The 19,707-nt window shown below is 44.4% G+C and overlaps 1 protein-coding gene across 9 annotated transcripts in view; it reads left to right on the top strand.

Annotated features, from left to right (window-relative positions):
* The window catches only part of shank3a (SH3 and multiple ankyrin repeat domains 3a), a 221,080-nt gene that overhangs the window by 65,711 nt on the left and 135,662 nt on the right, over positions 1-19,707 (top strand). For 7 of the 9 annotated variants that reach the window (XM_072694768.1, XM_072694760.1, XM_072694759.1 and 4 more), the window contains 3 exons: positions 14,030-14,138; positions 17,380-17,531; positions 17,831-17,998. In XM_072694768.1, the coding sequence (XP_072550869.1) occupies positions 14,030-14,138; positions 17,380-17,531; positions 17,831-17,998 (429 nt within the window). Of the gene's footprint in view, positions 1-8,716; positions 8,851-9,090; positions 9,132-14,029; positions 14,139-17,379; positions 17,532-17,830; positions 17,999-19,707 lie in introns of those variants that run through there. The other 2 variants (XM_072694761.1, XM_072694763.1) reach the window with 2 other exon arrangements.

Here is a 19,707-nt window from a genome sequence, read left to right as displayed (position 1 = left end):
TCCCTATGTTATTCTATTCTATTCTATTCTATTCTATTCTATTCTATTCTATTCTATCAGCACTTATTTTATTTTATTATATTCCATCACTTATTTGTTGTTTTCTATTTCATTCAGTTCTATTCTGTTGTAGTCATGTACCATTCTATTCCATGATGCCATATTCTATTCAAAAATTTAGTGTATCAGACCGTACCAAATTGTATTGTGTTGTACCATACTCTTATCTAATCTTATTCTATTTTATTCTATTCTATTCCATCACACCAGATTCTATTCTATTCTATTCTATTCTATTCTATTCTATTCTATTCTATTCTATCATATCGTTACCTAATTATAGTGTAGAGTTTAATTTGAAGTTTGTAATACATGAACTGGTTTTGAAAATGTGTTCTAATACACATACAGACACACACACATACACACACATACACACACACACACTCACGTATGTGCGTGCGCCTTGCCTCCTATCACGGAAGCTCCAGATGTTTGATGCAGCTCCAGTGTGTCTTAATTATGCTTCCTTTAATGTCTGCTGTCTGTTTGTCCCTTTGCTTTTGGCATCAACATCAGTCAGTCCTGTTCCTTTACTGATAGCTCCCCCTTCCTCCTCCCTCTCTTCCTCCTCTCCCCGGTAGCCTCTTTATCACTGTGGTAGGCTCAAAAACTGCTGTCGACAAACTGTGGTCTCCAATGATAGACTTCGCCACTCCAGCAGACTCCTGACCCGCTACACGTTTGTGTGCAAACACCGCCTGGATAAGCCGCTGCCCTATTACGATGTGTCTTTACCAATTTGGCTCTTATGATAAATATGCATAGTGATCTTATTGACCAGCAGGTGGTTCTGGATTAAAACCACAGGCTAGTCTAATGCATTAGACACGCTCTGAGGCGGTTCTGTTGAAGTGCAAACACAGTGGAATGCTAAACGCTTATGCGGCCGTGAACTGTGTGTGTGCATTTGTGTGCCCGTGTGCTCCCAGGACCGCTCTCCAGGCTTGACTTTCAGCCTCCTGCTCTTACATAAGCAGCACTTCTCTCCCCTTTGCTGCAACAGCCAGCTGGCTTTCTCCATCCGTCCACCACAATAGCTCACAAATGGACTCGTAAGATGATTATATCATATTGGTGTCAGAGTGTATAAGTAAACATGCCTCAGAGTCTGGCTGCGGGTTTGCAGCACACCAGCAAAGACCTGCTGAGCGCCCACAGCTCGAGCCGTACCGGGACGTCCCGCCATGAGTGTAGCGATGACTCTGGACCTGCTGGTGCTGGTGCTGATGGAGGTCAGCTGGAGTGGGGGTGTGTTTGTGCGTGTTTGGTGATGGGGAGTGGGGTGGTGTTGGGAGCTTGCTTGGTTCATGTGCTCATAAAGTTCTTAAAGTTACAACTAATGGTTAAAATGGGACATGCTAGGCTAACGATGCTAACAAACGCTTGACTTAGGCTGTCACCAATATCATAGCTGTAAATACATGCATGCAGATGTCTCTCAATGCTGTTTATTAAGATTAAGAGGTTTTGGGGCAAATCGCTACAGAAATGTGATCCTAGGCCAACATTGCTAACATACCACAGGACCTGTTGTACGTTCACTTCAGCAGCGGCTTTTCACCTCTCATGGTCCAGACCACTGGTCTTTTATGACCTATGAGCATTTCTTATCCTGAGCCAACCATCTGTTCTTATGGTTACGTTGACGGTAAAAAACACCAAGGCAGAACGGCTCAGTGGCGCTCCCCGATTCGCACCCGCTGCCTGGTTTGTGCCAAGTGCCAAATGGCTGCATTACAAATTAGCCAAGAGATGAGGATCAGGGTAGCGACACTGACGAGTCCAAAGTGGTGGTGTTGTTGTTCCATGTAGTTAGCATGTTTAGCTAGTGTAGATATAGTGTCTGGCTTGGGTAGCCAGCCTTGACTTGCTGCGTTCTCTCTTCACTGGCTTCCTGTAGCTGCTGCCCAGGTCATCAGATTCAAAACCTTGACTTTGGCCTACAAGGCCAGGACTGGACCAGCCAGCCCGATGGCGATGGTCAAAAGCCGATCTGCACCAAGAGCCCCACCATCCTTTAAGATCCATGGAAGACGAGCGTCCAGACTTTTTTCTGTTCTGCACCGAAGTGGAGGAATGGACTTCCCCTGGGTGTCCGAACAGCAGAGTCCATCGCTCACTGTCTTCAAACTCAGACTGAAGACCCTCTTCTTCTGAGAGTACTTGGGCGAATAGCAGAGTGGTCTCCTTATTAACTTGGAGGTATCTTTGAATTTTTAGTCTTTTCAAACTAGCTGAGGTTTTTCTTGGGTAAATAGCAAAGCACTTTTGTAAGTCGCTCTGGATAAAAGCGTCTGGCTGGTTAGCTAACTATAGCTAATCTACACTGAACCACTGAACCACCCTCCTGCCTAACAGGGAACGAATGTCACATTTAAATGCTAACTTACGTTATAACGCATAACGTAGCTCTGCTGACATGCTCTGCACAAATCAGGCAGGGGATGCAAATCAAGTCACAAATCACACACTTTCCCCCCCTGATTTGTACCTGGAGGGAAGTCGTTTATGTCTAAATTATGTATAAATCTGCCAGAAGTCACACACACACTCGTTCACTGGCTCCCTCTGGTGTCATGTTTGTATAAAACAGGGGAAATAGGAAGTGGTCAAGCTCTCAATCGCCCGGCTTGGTTCGTATCGGTTACCGCCACATAGGTTTCACTCCTAATTTGCAACTTAGTTCAACTCTGCTAACTCAACTTTGCTGTCACGTTGCTGACTCCGCCCACTCCATGTCGCTGGATCATTTGCGCTGTCTCATGTCGCCGGAAATCACCAGCTCTCATTAAAAATGAATGAGCCCCAGCTGCTTTGTTGCGTTGCATCACTATGGGTGTGAAACCAGGGTTAGACTGTGACTGAGCTTCATTTTTTGGCACAGACTGACTGATGTGGTTCATAGCTTGGTGTGATTTAAGGATCCGTTTAGCCTAAATGTTCACACAAGCCCTGTCCAATCCATTTTACTGAATGTCTTCTATTCTAGCAAATAAATTATGATTTTGGTGTCTATATTTTCCAATAGCATAGGTTCAAAGAAGCACTCAACCTTCAGCCAGCCACCACATCTTTTCAAACTGCCACCAGCCAATGCAGCATTTCTGGGCAGCTGACACGCTTGGAGGACAGCGTCGGGTCCCCTAGATCCACCGCAACAACTAACAGATGCTTGTGTCAGCCAGGTTTAGGAGTAATGGGTGGGTCGAAAGCGCCATCTACCTACTCAGTGAGAAAGCACGGCCAATTGTGCTCTCTCAGACTCTGTCCGCGGATGGCAAAGTGGCATGGCTTGGGATTCAAACTCATGGGCCCCAGGCCATGCTGGTAGTGCATTAGACCACCAAGCCACTCTGAGCCACAGGTCTCACATGTATGCATCTTGGGAGCAGTGATCAATCATGCTAATTAGATTTTTGGCCTGTTAAGCTCTTTCTAAGTGCTATGTTAAATTGCCCCTAGGTGTAAGTGAATGGGTGTGTGTGGTACCATGCAATGGACTAGCGCCCTGTCCAAACTCTTCAGGGGTTCTTCACACTCACACTCATCCGTTTTCACACGAAATGGTTCTTCTATTGAATTTTTTTAAGCATGCAGGAGGTATTCTTGCTTTGTGCCCAAGGATTCCAGCTAGGCTCTGGGCCTACTGCAACCCTGACCATGAAGAAGTAGATAAGAATGGATGAATGGGTGGGTGGATAGCCAGAGGTCAGTTACACCCCTGGTATCCTCGTTGACACTTGTGTTATGCTTTAATGGTGACAATCTGGAGGCTTTACCTATTGAAATAAGAGACTGTAGCGGTGCTGAGCGCTACAGTAAATCTCGTAAAGCTGTGTGTGATCAGGGTTAAAAAAACAGCAGCCTTGCATTTCACAGCTGAACGACGGAAACTTCACGGCTGAGTTTCGAGCGCTGGCTGTTTATCACACTCTGCTTTGCAGTGAGTTTAATGGGCCTGTAGAAAACAGAAAATAGACGTAGACAAAGTGTTTGTGCTTGTTTCGGTGTGAAGAATGGGCTGCGTTTCAGATGGCAAATGTGGGATTGCTTGTATTAGAATCTCTGCGGCAGAAAAACACTGCATTGTTGTTTTTTCTGTAAGTAGCTGTGCTCTGTGCGTTCAGTGTTTATCCTGCCTCGCTCATTGATCCATTTAAACGCTGAAACGCTCTTTCAGATCGTACATGCCAAGTCCTGAATGCTCATTTTCACACTGAATTGGCTACTCAATCACGGACGTAAAAATGCTGAGAAGGTGCCAAGCAGCTGTGTCTGCGTGGCTGTGCTTTCCTGTACTGGAGCAGGCCAGTCTGAATCAACATGAATGGTTCTGTGACTGTGGAAAATCTCGGGGATCCACTTTTTCTTACTATCCCAGCACACAGTATTACCGATGGGGGGTGGGTTCGGTTGACTTGAGCGGCTGTTGTGATTTCTTCATGGTTTTGGAACCGTAACCCACATGCTAAGCTAGCCTTTGCTTAATTAGCTCAGCGACAGCCCCACTGAGTAAATGCTGTTGACTCACTGCTGAGCCTGCAACCATAAAAATGTGTGTCTGAGAGAGCGAAGTCGAGCGGCTGGTGTTGGGAGGAGCAGAAAGTCGAATTGAGAGACTGGTTGGACTTGTAGCCAGCTATCTAGGCATGGATAAGTTGGCTAGCAGTCTATATACCACATCACAGGCCGTGTTCTAGCTAACTGAGGCTCAAATCACACATGTTTAGAGTATAAAGCTTCGTATGTGAGAGCGCAGAGTCGAGTGAATGACCTTAGGAGTGTTTTCCAATGTCTTCAGGCACATTTCGTAGACAGCCACCCACCCCCACCTGTTTTTCCCCACCTGTTTTCAGAGTGAGCACCTACAGCACCCTCCACCCTATGGCTCTCTTAAATGCACATAGGGGAATAAGCTTATTTGGCCTTGACATTTTTAAAAACCACGGTAAATGGTATTACCGTTACACCGCACAAGCATAGTATTATCATAACCTCGTAACTCCTAGGCCAACTCCCAGGCCTGAGTGTTCCATCCAGGTGGAGAGATGAATACATGGCTAAGCTCACGAGGGCCTGGACTGAACAAAATACTTAATTAATGGCATTTGGTTGGCACTTTTATCTAGAGTGACTACACAGGTAGGAGAGTGTAGTGTAATAGGAATGTGCCCAAGGACTCTTAGCGATGCAGAGCGGTGGGCTGGGAATCGAGCACCAGCAACAGAGAAGGGGGTGTTGTTACTCAATACGAACATTCACACTGGGAAAGAGTTCAGAAAGTCCCTGAACAGACCGGTGAAGAGATGTTTACTTTAATTTACAGCATACTGCAGCCACTCTTATCCAGAGAGACTGTGCAATTAAGTTCCAGTGAAACGTAAGCATAAAGTAAGCATACTGTTCGAGGTTTTTCATAAAGCAGCCCAAAGCACTTGAAATATCAACCTAAGCACAACACTGTGATGTCTCTCACTGTGCTATCTAGCTCATAGATGGTAGCCAGATCACTGATGCAAATGTGCAAATGCACACACACAGCTTGTCTAGTCCCTGTAGAGTAGTAGTGCCAATGGAATAGGACTCTATTACTTGAATCCATTGTCACCATGCCGAACATGGATTAGAGGGGTATAAAGCCCACCAGCCTTGAGTTGTGGAGCTGTGGAGCTATGTTTTCTGGAATGATGGTGGTGCTCCATCCAATGCGTTTGGTATGAGTGGGGTGATGATCATTATCCAACATCGTTGACTCAGTAACGCTCTTGTCGCTGAATGCAATCAAATCAAATCCTCACAGCAGTGCTCCTCCGAAATCTAGTAGAAAGTCTTCTTCCCTGGACAGTAGAGACAGTTCCTCCAACAAAAGCAGGATCAACTTTTTATTAATACCCTTGATTTCAGAAGAAACTTTTGATGAACAGGTGTCCCAATACTTTTGTCCATGTAGTGTTTGTTTGAAGAGTGGCAGGGCAGAAGTAGGAGATGTGTGTTCTGTGCACCATCTCTTTTTTTTTAAATCCTTCTCTGCACATCCTAGATTATGACCCCAACTGAAACAGCTGATAGTGATACAAGCTTGCCAGCGCCCAAATACTTATCACACAAGACCAGACGGCAGCAGGATAAGAGGAAAAATGGTTTGCTCCAATCCATAACTCTCCATCAACCTTAGACTGTTCCTTGAACAGATACTGAAGATTTTTTTTTTTCGTTATGCAGTGTAAAGTTATACAGTGTTTACTGTATAGATATACAGACCTATTCATCATCTATGTAATGTACGGGTTAAGTACCCATCAAAATGCTGATAATTAATACTTAAAGCAACATTATGTAGCAATAGTATCTTAAAACAGCAGCTTTAGAAAAATCGATGCTCCCCTGACAGGAACAGGAAGAACGGCATCTCCGTTATTCCCGCTCCGGGCCAAAATGCTGCTACTGCACTATGGAGCTTTAGTGGTAAAGCTGCAGGCGAACCCAAGTAACACTGCGTAACCCGAGTCATTATAGTGTAAAATCCTGTAGTATTACTCTACCACCTCAGCCCACATGCTTCTCTACCTTCAGATGCTGCTTGTCAGCAAATGCACATATACAGCTGTCCATAAGGGGGCGCTCAAAGCACAATTCGTTTTTTTTTTATGACAGTGGTGAAGCAACTCCACAACCACAACCGTAAGGGGAGCAAAAAAATACCAGTTCTTACATGATGCTACTTTAATTGTGGGCCCTATTAATTAAAATACCAAATCAAAGGGGCTTCAAGTGGCTCAGCAGACTAAAAGGCTGACACCGTGGCTCGAGGATAGCGAGATCGAATCGCCATCAGCAGCCAGAGTCGGAGAGAGCACAATAGGCCATGCTTATCCCTCTACCTTCCTTACTGCTGTTGTAATGCTGGCAGAGTCAGAGCTGGGGATCTGGCACTTTCCTCAGAGTGTGTTGGCTGCCTAGTGAAGCTGCACTGGTGGCAGTTTAGAAAGAGGCGGTGAGAGGGTGGCTCACTTCACATGTATCAGATGAGGCATGCGCTTGCTGTCGCCCCCCTTGGGTGGGGTAAATCTCCCAAATGGCAGTTTTACAGGACAAGGAAACCCCTTTTTAACTATATTATCTACTGTAACTCTACAATTTCCACCTCTATTGTATTCTACTTAATTCTATTCTACTCTATCTCAGACTGTACCCTCAGCTGGAATTGTCCGTAGGTCTTGCCTGGAGAGCTGCACCATTAGATTTGAGTTAAATGAAACGTGACCCGGTGTTAAATGTTATATAACCATGCAGTAACCTCTGCACTAATGATTCAATCAACCTTCATTATCTAGAACCAACATCAGTACCTCAGTCTGAACATTAACCTTATCATTCTGTGAAATTGGTGGCAGTAGAGAAACCCCGGCGAGTGCGTGATGACCCTGGGGTTAAACGTGTGTTCTGCCACGTCTCTTGCCAATGAACCTCACTCTTATGTAACGGCACACGTTCCTGGCACAGGAGACACTGGTTCGAGTGCCAGGCTCTTCGGTAGTGCTGCTCTCCTGCCTGTGCTGCACTGCTGTCAGGAGTGTGATGGCACCTGGAGCGGGAATAGAGAGAGAGCCTGTGCCTGTGAGACTCTAGAACAGCTTTATTGCAGCAGATTTTTGCAGGAAATAAGAACTCACAGGGTATCGTGTCGAATCATCCTCAGATACATTAGTTCACACTCAGGTCAGTGTTACGCCGGCTTTACTGTCACTGAAAGAGCTCATTTTTTTCAGTGTCATTAAAATTAACTGCACAAATGACAAGAATACCACTACCTAGTACTAAAAAATGCAGGATCTGGGTCACTGGCTGATATTAAGTGTGGAAGTAGAAGTGGGCGTGTTTTTTTTTTTTTTTTTTTTTTCAGATATTAAAATGAAAACCCTAATTTTACATCTGCACAGGTAATATATTAATCATCCCTCTATGTGCTGTGTTATGCATTATTAGGACATTATTATAACACTAGGACCACCTCTCAGACTTCACAAGACCTCTGAAGTTGTGTCCTGTGATATCTGGCACCAAACCTAATGTTAGCAGCAGATCCTTTAAGTCCTGTGTGAGGTTGTGAGGTGGGACCCCCATTCTCTCCAGAACTGACTGTTCACCTGCTGCCTAATATGTAGATCCCACCCCTTTGACTGTAGCCACTGTAGATGAAGATAAAGGTGTGGGTGAGGATAATCAGTGCTAATGTAATGGCTGATCTGAGTAATCAGCCTTGATATTGCATATCGGACCACCCTTAGATTTCTGGAGGCATGCTGGATCATGGAGTACAGTCGCACTACAGTAATACTACAAAATTACACAGCCTTCCAGACAAGATTACACACATTACATATTATCCAATGCCCCCTCCCCATCTTCTACTACAGCTTTGTTGGGTCTACACTCTCACACACACTCTCTCACACGACTCTTCTCACTCTACATGGCAGCCTGGCTAACATTTCCTTTGTATTCCATCTCCATAACAACAGCTTGAGTGCTTCAGAGAGCAGTGGAGGGGCAGCGCCAGAGAGTTGGTGCCGTTCACAGTAGGGATGGGGAAAGCGTCGGCTGCGGCACGGCAGGCTCGGAAGCTTGTATGTGTGTGTGTGTGTGTATATGTGTGTGTGAGAGCACGCATGCTTGCGTGAGACACTCGGATGGTAGTGTTAGGGCTGGTTGCGAGTTGGGGGAGTGTGATGGGTAGAGGATCAAAGCCAGAGAGGAGAGTGGAGAGAGCATTTACTGCCACACATGGTGAGAAACCTGCAGCTTTTACTTCATGCTGGCTGAGCAGATGAGTGCATGCATATGGGTGTGCATTTCTCTGTATGTGTGTGTGTGTGTGTGTGTGTGTGTGCAAGAGAGAGAGAGAGAGATCTTGAGAAGTTATGTAACAGGCAGTAAGCAGACTGAGACACTGGGATAGTTCTACTGGTGCTTCACTGCAGGCGGGCGAGTAAATGAGGGAGAAACAGACAGAGGGAACGAGAGAGAGAGGGAGACTGATCATCACTCATTGCTGGAAGGCTGTGCAGGTATTGTGTCATTAAGCTGATGAAAGGAGGTGAAGCACAGCACAGGGTGTTGCCTTGTCTGGCCGTGCTTTTAATGCATGTGTGGTCACTTCTTGCGGTCAGCCTGCATGTCCATTGTTCACTCTGTCAGTGCATTTGCATGGTTTGCACACACTGTAGAGGTTCAGTAGTGCTGGATACTGATAGCGTAGACTGCTGTTGGCTTCCCTTAACGCTGCCTCTGCTTCTGGCGCACTGAATGTGGTTTCATCCCTACACTGTCCATGCCCTCGGTGGGATGGAGCACTCTGATCACAGTTGAAGAGCTTGGGTGTCCATATGTTTGTGGACACGCCTTCTGATGAATGCATCCAGCTATTTGACACAGATGTGCAAAAGCACAAACACAGCTTGTACAGTCCCTGTTGAGACGTACTGGCAATAGAATAGAATAGGACTCTGGGGTGCCTGCCAGGCGTGGACTAGAGGGGTATAAAACCCCCATAGCATTGAGCTGTGGAGCAGTGGAAGAACTGTGTTTTCTGGAATGATGGTGATGGTGCTCCATCCAGTACATTTGGGATTTGGACATGAGGAGATGAGAAGGGGAATGAGGTAGGGTGGTGATTATCCAACATCTTGACCCAACTAATGCATTTGTCACTGAATGCAATCAAAACATCCTTACAGCAATGAAAGCCTTCCCTGGACATCATAAAATCAGTCATAAAAATAATAATAAAAGAAGACCTAAATAATCTAATTAATTTTAATATATGTGAACAAACACACAGGTTACACTGCACTTACTGACTTGATTTGTGCTTGTTCCAGATATCAGACCATGTAAAAACATGGTAAAATGAGACTGTACACAGAAAACAGCTGGAAACGGTGTAGTCTCTTATGTGCTGTCAGTGGCCTTGAATCAGTGTGTTAGAACTGGATAGATACAGTTACAGGCGACAGGCAACAGGCAGCCTCCAGTGATAATAATATAGCCTAGTACGAAGCTGGAGTTAGTACTGATCTTCTTATTTAAATTTTAGATCCCACCATTTAAGCTGGTGAGTAAGTCTAGAGGTTCCTGATTTGTTGTTTCATTTGCCTGTATGTTGTTCATTAGGCTGATTTTATGTATATTAGTTATATTGTGTGGTTTATGGAGCCATATACGATTTATGGAAAGTTTTATCCCCCCTTCAAAAAAGCTATTAATAAAGCTTTCAGAGCTATATCCTAAATTTGCGGGTCTAGTCGCGTCCGTGCACTGCGTCACAGTTGAGATTCCATGTGCCCGTTATATTACTGTATCAACGCAGAACTAGAACTGGGCAATATGACGATATTTAATCTTCTCATGATGAATTCTGTTATGGTGATAACAATAAGCTTTTCTAAGCATATGGAGGAGACCGCTAGTGCTTAATAAACACTGATCAGCTGCAGGTTTCATTACTAACAGTGTGATTAGACGGAAGGGTTAATTAAATGAAGAGCAGCAGATGTTGAGTAGAAATCAATGTATTCAGTACAGGAGAGGATCTGAATAGGAGTTTTTAAGGATTTGTCGCTGTGGATGTTTTTAGTCTGTGATTACATGTATCGTACTAAATATCGTGTGTGGCAAAAAAAGTCTTTAAATATTGTGATACAGTATTTTTACCATATCGCCCAGTCCTACGCAGAACCGATGTTCTGAGATTGGAACCGATTATGCTCCATCTAATGAGCTCAGGAGTGCTCTGTTTGTTAGAAAGATGGCACCCGTCTTGGAGATCATACTATATGTCTGTGTGTGCATTTGAACATCTGTATTAGCAATGGGGGCACCTTTATGCAGCTGAACTCACTAAAAAGAAAGTGTGTCTGCAAACTTTTGGACAAGAAAACAAGTGAAATTGACATCTTATGATATAGGAATAGAAGTAGAACTAGGGACGTTCCAATCAAGGTTTTTGACCTGAGGCTCTAAGCTAACTCTAAGTTTTCCTCTTCCCCGAATCTCCTGCTCCACCTTAAAGAATGTGGCAGTTGTGCTCTGCTGAACACTATGGGCCCTATTTTAGCAATCTTTAAGCTTGAATTAGGGCGTTGGTATGCCTTGTGCGGCTCAAAACACGCAAAATATGCAGTACTAAGTTTATTGGTACCAATCTACCAATCAGTGCGTCACTTGCCGTTCTCTTTAAGAGCCAGGTGCAGTCTGACTTTGGGGGCTTGCTATTTCAACGGCACATTGCACACGGTCTGGGAAGGCTTGCTGTTATGTTATTGTGTATTCTGTTCATTGTTGGTGTAGAAGTTTGCATAGCTGCCAGCTGGCCGTGCTGTGGGTTTGTGCGCTGCTGCGTGTTCATATGGGCGTAACAAGCGGGGGGTACGAGCGTCGGGCTGCACGCGCCTGTGATGACAATTCACTGCCAAGATAGCAACAAGCGTCTGATGGTTGACGGAAGTCGGCCTGGGCTGTTTTCAGGCAGTGGAGCTCCTGCTGTGTTTTCCGCCGCCCAGGTACACAGCAATATGCCAGAAACTGACCTGAACACCCCTCATTTCGAGACCACCGCACCCATCGGTGTAGATATATTCGCAAGCAGCGTTGCTATTTAAACGACACAGGCGGAAGGAGATAAATTGACTGTTGGCGGGGTGTAAGATAGCAACAAGCATCACGATAGGGGGCAGTGTAACTGCGGCACTATTTCAGGTGGAATGGAGAGTTAGCATTAGAAGCCATCTATTGCTCACCGAAGTAATGTCACAGATGGAATCATGTAAAGGATAGGAAGTGGATCAGAACATATAAAGCTGATACCCGAATCATTATAAATGTCGGATAACCCCACCATGACCCAATCCCGAGTAAATATAAATATAATAATAAATATAAATAGAATTAATATACAGGCCGTAACGCCGCCAGAGATGAGATGGTGTGTGTTTCATTGGAGATACTGTGTGTGATAATGAGACGTTGTATATTTATGAGACAGTGTGTATGATTCACTACGGTGCGAATAATTGCGACGCAGTGTGTAATTATGAGATGTGATTGAGTGTGTTTATAAGACAGTGTGTTTGTGATTGAGGCAGTGTGTGTGATTATGGGGCAACACAGCCGAGCTCTGGCCCTTGCTGTCAGTAACCAGGCTGTCACTCGGGCAGGTGCTACAGATGCTTAGCTCCTGGGCTCTTTCCTGCAGTCAGCAGTTGTTGGCTGGTATGAGCAGAAAAGCACGGCTGTGGGGAGTGAGTGACAGGCCGGAGATGAACACTCTACCGTTTTATTTGATTTCCTTTTGGATTACAGGCAATCCCATAAATGAGTCCTGGCGTCGCTCGTATGAAATGTAATGCATTTTAATATTTGTGTCATTGCCTGTGGAGCACTGGATTATGGGCTGAGAATATTACATTAACAAAGTGAGACTGCTTTTGTGTCTTTTAGTGAGATCCCACTTATTACAGCTTGTGTGCAGTGGAGGTTGAATCTCTGCTTTTGCACATTTTAAAGCATTTTGGCTGGCAATAAAATGTGCCTGGTGAGGTTCTTTCAGCTTTAATTCTGGCCGGGTGAAATCCTGGCCAAGTACTGGCTGAAATTAAAAGTGACAGGTGAAGATCCAGCTGCTTTAAATAGTGCCAGGTGAAGATCCAGCTGCTTTAAATAGTGCCAGGAGAAGATCCAGCTGCTTTAAATAGTCCCAGGAGAAGATCCAGCTGCCTCAAATAGTGCCATGTAAAGATCCAGCTGGTTTAAATAGTCCCAGGAGATGATCCAGCTGCTTTAAATCGTGCCATGTAAAGATCTAGCTGCTTTAAATAGTCCCAGGAGAAGATCCAGCTGCTTTAAATAGTGCCAGGTGAATATCCTGCTGCTTCAAAAAGTGCCATGTGAAGATCCATCTGCTTTAAATAGTGCCATGTACAGATCCAGCTGCTTTAAATAGTGCCAGGAGAGGATCCAGCTGCTTTAAATAGTGCCAGGTGAATATCCTGCTGCTTCAAAAAGTGCCATGTGAAGATCCATCTGCTTTAAATAGTGCCATGTACAGATCCAGCTGCTTTAAATAGTGTCAGGGGAATATCCAGCTGCTTTAAATAGTGCCAGGTAAAGATCCAGCTGCTTCAAAAAGGGCCAGGAGAAGATTCAGCTACTTTAAATAGTGCCATGTGAAGATCCAGCTGCTTTAAATAGTGCCAGGAGAAGAACCAGCTGCTTTAAATAGTGCCAGGAGAAGAACCAGCTGCTTTAAATAGTGCCAGGTGAAGATCCAGCTGCTTTAAATAGTGCTAGGTGAAGATCCAGCTGCTTTAAATAGTGCTAGGTGAATGTCTAGCTGCTTTAAATAGTGCCAGGAGAAGATCCAGCTGCCTCAAATAGTGCCAGGAGAAGATCCAGCTGCTTTAAATAGTGCCAGGAGAAGATCCAGCTGCCTCAAATAGTACCAGGAGAAGATCCAGCTGCCTCAAATAGTGCCAGTTGAAGATGCAGGTGCTTTACAAAGTGCCAGGTGAAGATCCAGCTGCTTTAACATGTGCTGGGTGAAATCCTGGCCAAGTAGTGGCTGAAAATAAAAGTGCCAGGTGAAGTATTGGCTGGAGACCTGGCATTTTTACCCAGCGAGCAAAGATGCGACCCCCTTTTTGTGTGTGTGTGTGTGTGTGTGTGAGAGAGAGAGAAAGAGAGAGAGAGAGAGAGAGAGAGAGAGAAAAGCTAAAATTAAACTACACTACCGTAGGCTTTACTCTGTCTATGCTTCTTCCACTTGAGATAACTCCTGCCTTTGCTTTTATCCCTCTGTTCCATTATTTAAGTCGCCTCACGTGTGAGTTTCAGTCACTTAGCTTCTCTCTCTCTCTCTCTCTCTCTCTCTCTCTCACTCCCTCTCGTTCCCTCTATCTCTCTCACACAGGCTAACTTGAAGAAGTTTATGGAATATGTTCAGCAGAGAAATATTGAGAAGGTATCAAAGTTTCTGGAGAAAGGGCTCGACCCAAATTTCCACGACCCAGAGAGTGGAGGTAAGTCTTATAATACTCGCATTATGTGACCTATGACCTGTGATAAAAGGCCTTTACCTGGAGTGGTTGCTGCTGGCTCGGCTCATCCAGCTTTGTTCAGTGTGTGTGTTTATGTATCTGTGTGTGTTAGGCCGTTCACAAGATGAAAAACATGCCTGACCATGGAATGGGGGACCATGGAGCCCCCATTTTTTAGTCTAGGCCCATTTTGACCCTTAGTGTTTAAAATCTAGAGGGTGGGAACGGGACTATACAGGATAGGGGAGAAAACTGCTCTAAAAAAGCAATCCAAGGCAGCTGGTTTTACTTATATTGATCAGCTATAACATTAAAACCACTGTCAGGTTTTAATTGTCAGATTATCTGGTTCCAGTGGGTGACTTTGACTTTGACTTCTGAGACCAAATTATTGTGATGGGATCAGAACAACTGGGTCAGAACATCTCTAAAACATCAGGCAAGTCTTGTGGTCAGTACCTACCAAACGTGCTCTAAGGAAGGTCAGCCAGTGGACCGGTGCCCAAGAGTCATTGATGCTCATGGAGATCACAGGACACCATCAGAGGCCTTATGGAGGCCCTGCCGCAAAGGGTCAGCCCTGTTTTGGTGGTATGAGGGGGACCTGCACAATATTAGAGAGGGGGTTTTAATGTGTATCATAACAATCATAACAATATACTTAAAGTATTGTTGAAAGGCCGCTCTTGTGAGATTATAATTAATATTATATGTTTATTATAAATTAATATGCTTGGATACTGGAGTAGTGTATGGTGGTGTAACAGTGGTTCTCCTTGTTTTTCATCAAGGACTGGACTCTGCTGTAATCTCAGGTCATGTGACTGCTAATTGAATGCTGAACTGCCTTGTCCAGCTACAGAAGGTCCTTCTCTTAAATTGATTTAAGCATAAAGGAAAGCCCATTAAATTATGGATTTTGTATTGATCATTTCTCCTAGAAAAAAAGCTATATATATATATATATTGGTGCCTAAGGAAAACCTTGTGCATGCTCTATACAAATATGGTCTGTTTGTACATGTGTGTGAGAGAGGACCAAAGGTTGACCATTTGGCCAGTTGTGTTAAATTGGTGCCGTGACTCTGTTCTCATAGCGCATATCTCTCAGCTGTGGGTCAGGCGGTCAACAGCAGCTCAGTCTGGCTGAAGCACATTTAGCCTGGTACTTTCAGTAAAGAGGTCTGGGATAGAAGCCCAGAAAACCCATTTAACACAACCGTGTCGGTCTCATGGATTCAGCAAACCAGTATGAGCTAACCAATATACATTATATGGACAAAAGTATTGAGACACCATTGAGACACCAACTTTTTCATTGTTTTTTCACAAATTGAAGAAACTGTTTCTAATGTCCAGGGAAGAGGGCTTTCTGCTAGATTTTAGGGGAACATTGCTGTGAGGATTTGATTGCATTCAGCGACAAGAAGTAGAATTAGTGAGGTCAGGATGTTGGACTCCCACACCTCATCCCCAGCTCATCTCAAAAGCATCAGATAGAACACCGCCATCCACCATTCAAGAGAACACAGTTTCATTGCTGCTCCATAGCTCGATGCTGGGGGGCTTTATTCCCCTCCAGCCCACACCTTGCATTAGGCAGCATGGTGCCAATAGGTTCATGTTTATCTGCTCCAGCAGAAAGTCCTATTCTACTGGTAGTACTTCTCTACAGGGACTGTATGCCTGAATGTATTTACGAGAAGGGGTGTCCACAAACATTTGGAGATATAGTGTAGCTATTTTTATTGCATATTTTAGATCTTTCCATTTTACATCTTAATGAAGTCTGTCAATGTGGGAGTGTGAAAGCGGAATTGTGGAGAAAATGAGAGACGGAGAGAAAGAGAGAGAGAGAGAGAGAGAGAGAGAGAGAGAGAGAGAGAGAGAGAGAGCTTGCTTTGCATGGGTGACCATGGGCTGATCACGTCTGACCTCTGCCAGTGAGTGCTGCGAAGGCCAGATCACTTTTTATGCAGATCTGCTCGTGTTTATTCAAGATTATTCATGCAGTTGTTTGAAAGTGGTTAAGGGTGACCTCTGGAAAGGGTAATGGACAGAAGAAGGTGTGTGTGTGTGTGTGTGTGTGTGTTTGTTTGTTTATTTGAGTGTTATTATGGTAATACAGTGTTCAAAGACATCAGGAACATCACTTTGTGTCTAAACAGGTCTACTTTAAAGTTAAATGAGGTCATGCGTCTGTAGGTGGTTTAATTAGGTGCGAAGCAAATCAACGATAGCGAAGAAAAACAGAGCTACTGAAACTGAATAGTGTAATAGTGACAGTCTTACGGTCACACCAGTGATGACAGCGTGTAGGAGAAGAGGGTCCGACTCGGAATCGAAAAGCTGGTCGATTTCGCCTCTGAAAGGAATATTCCTCAGATCTCTGTCCACATTGTCAGTTAAGACAGACAGACGATTGGAATACATTTCCCATTTGAATAGAACTGAAAACCTTCAGTGTCTTTATTGTAACATTTACATTGCACTACACTTTGGTTTCCCAGATAGGGATTAGGCCTAGTCCTGGCCTATATTTTCTTTTTAATGCAGAGTCTCCATTCAGAATGGTATCATTCAGGGCTAGACTTAATTGTTATCTGAGAAACCCCTGTTCATTATGCCATCAGATTAATACCATAGGCCAGATTTATGCCACTTGTCTTTAGATTATGCTATTAGTTTTTACATGTAAATGTTATGTTACATATATATATATATAGGTAATAGTGTGGTGGGTAACAGCACCACCTTCCCACCTGCGAAGCATGGTACACCAATAAGAGTCCTTAAGATAGCAAGACTCTTACCTTTACATTCTCCTACTTGTGTAACATAACATTTACATGTACAAACTCTGAATAGCACAACTAACATATTCATGTGGAGCCTATATGGGTGCCCACTAGGTTCAGTGGTAGGACCTGGAGGACATGGGCCCCATCTGAGTTGAACACTGTATAAAGAGACTAAATATGAGATTAATAGGGGTGTAATGATATGGCCCATTTGGGAAGCCCAACTGGGTCCCAGTAAAAATGTATGCACAAACCCACTCAGAACCCACCTAGCCCACGTTCCACACGTCATTTATTTATTATTATTTTCATTATTTTATTATTAAGTTCATCACAGTAATAAACAAATTGTCACACAAAAACCTTGTAAAAACCTGTGTGTGTGTGTGTGTGTGTGTGTGTGTGTGTGTGTGTGTGTACAGAATGCCCACTGACGATGGCAGCTCAGCTAGAGGGCTGTGCGGAGCTCATTAAAGTGCTGAAGGGTGGAGGAGCCCACCTGGACTTCAGGACCAGAGATGGCATCACCGCTCTCCACAAAGCTGTGCGCACAAAAAATCATACAGCACTCATTGTGAGTATACACATATACCCACACACACACACATTGACTACACTCACATACACACTTAATGATAAGCTGAAAGGTCCAGCTGTCTATGCATTGACCCTGATGACCCTCCCAGCACTCGAGGCGTTGTGTAACAGGGGTAGTTCTAGTTCTAGTTGTAGTCCTACTGGTGGGTCTACAGGTCATGGATGATTATCTAAACTGGACGTACTGGACAGTTTGCTTGTGAGAGTGCTGTGTATGCATGTATGTATGTGTCTTACCTTCACTCCACATGTGTGTGTGTCTGTGTGTGTATATAGACGCTGCTGGACCTGGGTGCAAGTCCGGACTACAAGGACAGTCGCGGTTTAACTCCACTGTACCACAGCTCCATGGTGGGAGGGGACCCCTACTGCTGTGAGCTGCTTCTGCACGACCATGCTCAGGTGGGCTGTGTGGACGAAAACGGCTGGCAGGAGATCCACCAGGTAACACACACGCACACACACACACACACACACACACACACATACTCATTTGCTATGTGTGCAGTGCATATTCTGTGAAAAGATGTCTTAAACTTGGGGGTGTAATCAACTGCATTGATTACATAATGCTTTAATTTATTATTATAAAATTCAAATTTATTTTTTGGTTAAAATAGATTCTTAAGTTGCCAAATGTAAAATTATTATTTAAAAAACAAGCTTGTATTGGCTTTATTCCACCACTGTGTAAATACTTCCTGTTAAGAGTCACTTGTTTTCTTTCATTTAGCTTGACTGTCTAAAGCAGGGTGTCCAGCCTTATCTGCAAAAGGCCAGTATGGCTACGAGTCTTTAGTCCAAACAAGCCAGAGCACACCTGATTCCTGTTGTTTAATCAACTGGTCTCAGTCCCAACCATTAATCACACGAGTTTCTACTTGGCTGGAATAAAAAACATGCTGGTGCTGTGTGCAAAAGGCTGGTTGAACGTACTAGAGCAGGAGTTCCCTATCCCACTTCTAGGGACTCTATATGTATCTATATGTAAAACATCTGGTTTAACTCATTAGGTAATTAGCAGGCTGCTTATGTGCTGGATATTAGTTATAAAGGAGCCTAAGGAGACATTTAGGGCTCCTTCCTATTTTGACGACCTGGAAGAACATGCTTAATTTGTTTAGTCCAACCCAGCACTACACACTTCAGCTCTGTAAGCCTGCCAACTTTGTTAAACTGCACCGTGCTCATAAATCTTTGGTGGGAAATAGGAGGTGAGTGCTCTGTTTGGGTGTATGGTCTGGCGGAGGGCCTTGGGAGAGAGAGCCCGCTCTCACTTTCTATTAGGGCCTGATTTTAGACCTGGTCGTAACACTGGAATTGCGAACCCTTGTGCTAGACTGAGCCCTTCATTGACCTGACCTGACTGACCTACTTTCTACTATTGTCCTGTAACTATAATTGGTCCACTCTGTACTTGAAATATCAGGCCAGACAGGTTAGTACTCCTTAATTATTTAGGAACGAGGCTCTGTTAGATAGATGAGACCAGTGCTGGCACTGTCGCTGCTCTACTGGTCAATCTTGTGTCGGAGACGTCCTTCTGTTGCCACCTCAGTGGGGAGATCTCCAGTACTAAGACAGAGTTTGTATCCAGAAGTAGGTCACCGACACTCTTAAAAAAAAATAAAGATGCCATAGAAGAACCATGTTTGTAACAGAGATGTGTAAGGGTGAAGAACCAGTCCAGACCTTGAGGAATAGACCAGTCTAGACTTTCACGAATAGATCCGGCCAAGCCTTGATGAATGGACCTTTCCAGACTTCCAGAAATGGAGAGAGAAATGGAGTCCAGACCTTCAGGAATAGAGCAGTCCAGACCTTCAGGAATGGACTAGTTCAGACCTGCTGGAATGGAGCAGTCCAGAGTTTTAGGAATTGACCCGTCCAGACCTTCAGGAGTAGAGCAGTCCAGACCTTCAGGAATGGACTAGTCCAGGAGCAGTCCAGAGTTTAGGAATTGACCAGCCCAGACCTTCAGGAATAGACCAGTTCAGAGTTTCAGGAATTGACCAGCCCATTGACCTGCTGGAATGGAGCAGTCCAGAGTTTTAGGAATTGACTCGTCCAGACCTTCCGGAATATACCAGTCCAGACCTTCAGGAATTGACTCATCAAGACATTTAGGAATAGACCAGTCCAGACCTTGAGGA

Source organism: Salminus brasiliensis, chromosome 13 (assembly GCF_030463535.1).
Source record: "Salminus brasiliensis chromosome 13, fSalBra1.hap2, whole genome shotgun sequence".
Classification (NCBI taxonomy): domain Eukaryota; kingdom Metazoa; phylum Chordata; class Actinopteri; order Characiformes; family Bryconidae; genus Salminus; species Salminus brasiliensis.
The sequence above is the reverse complement of the archived record's forward strand: the minus strand, read 5'-3'. Positions and strand labels throughout refer to the sequence as shown.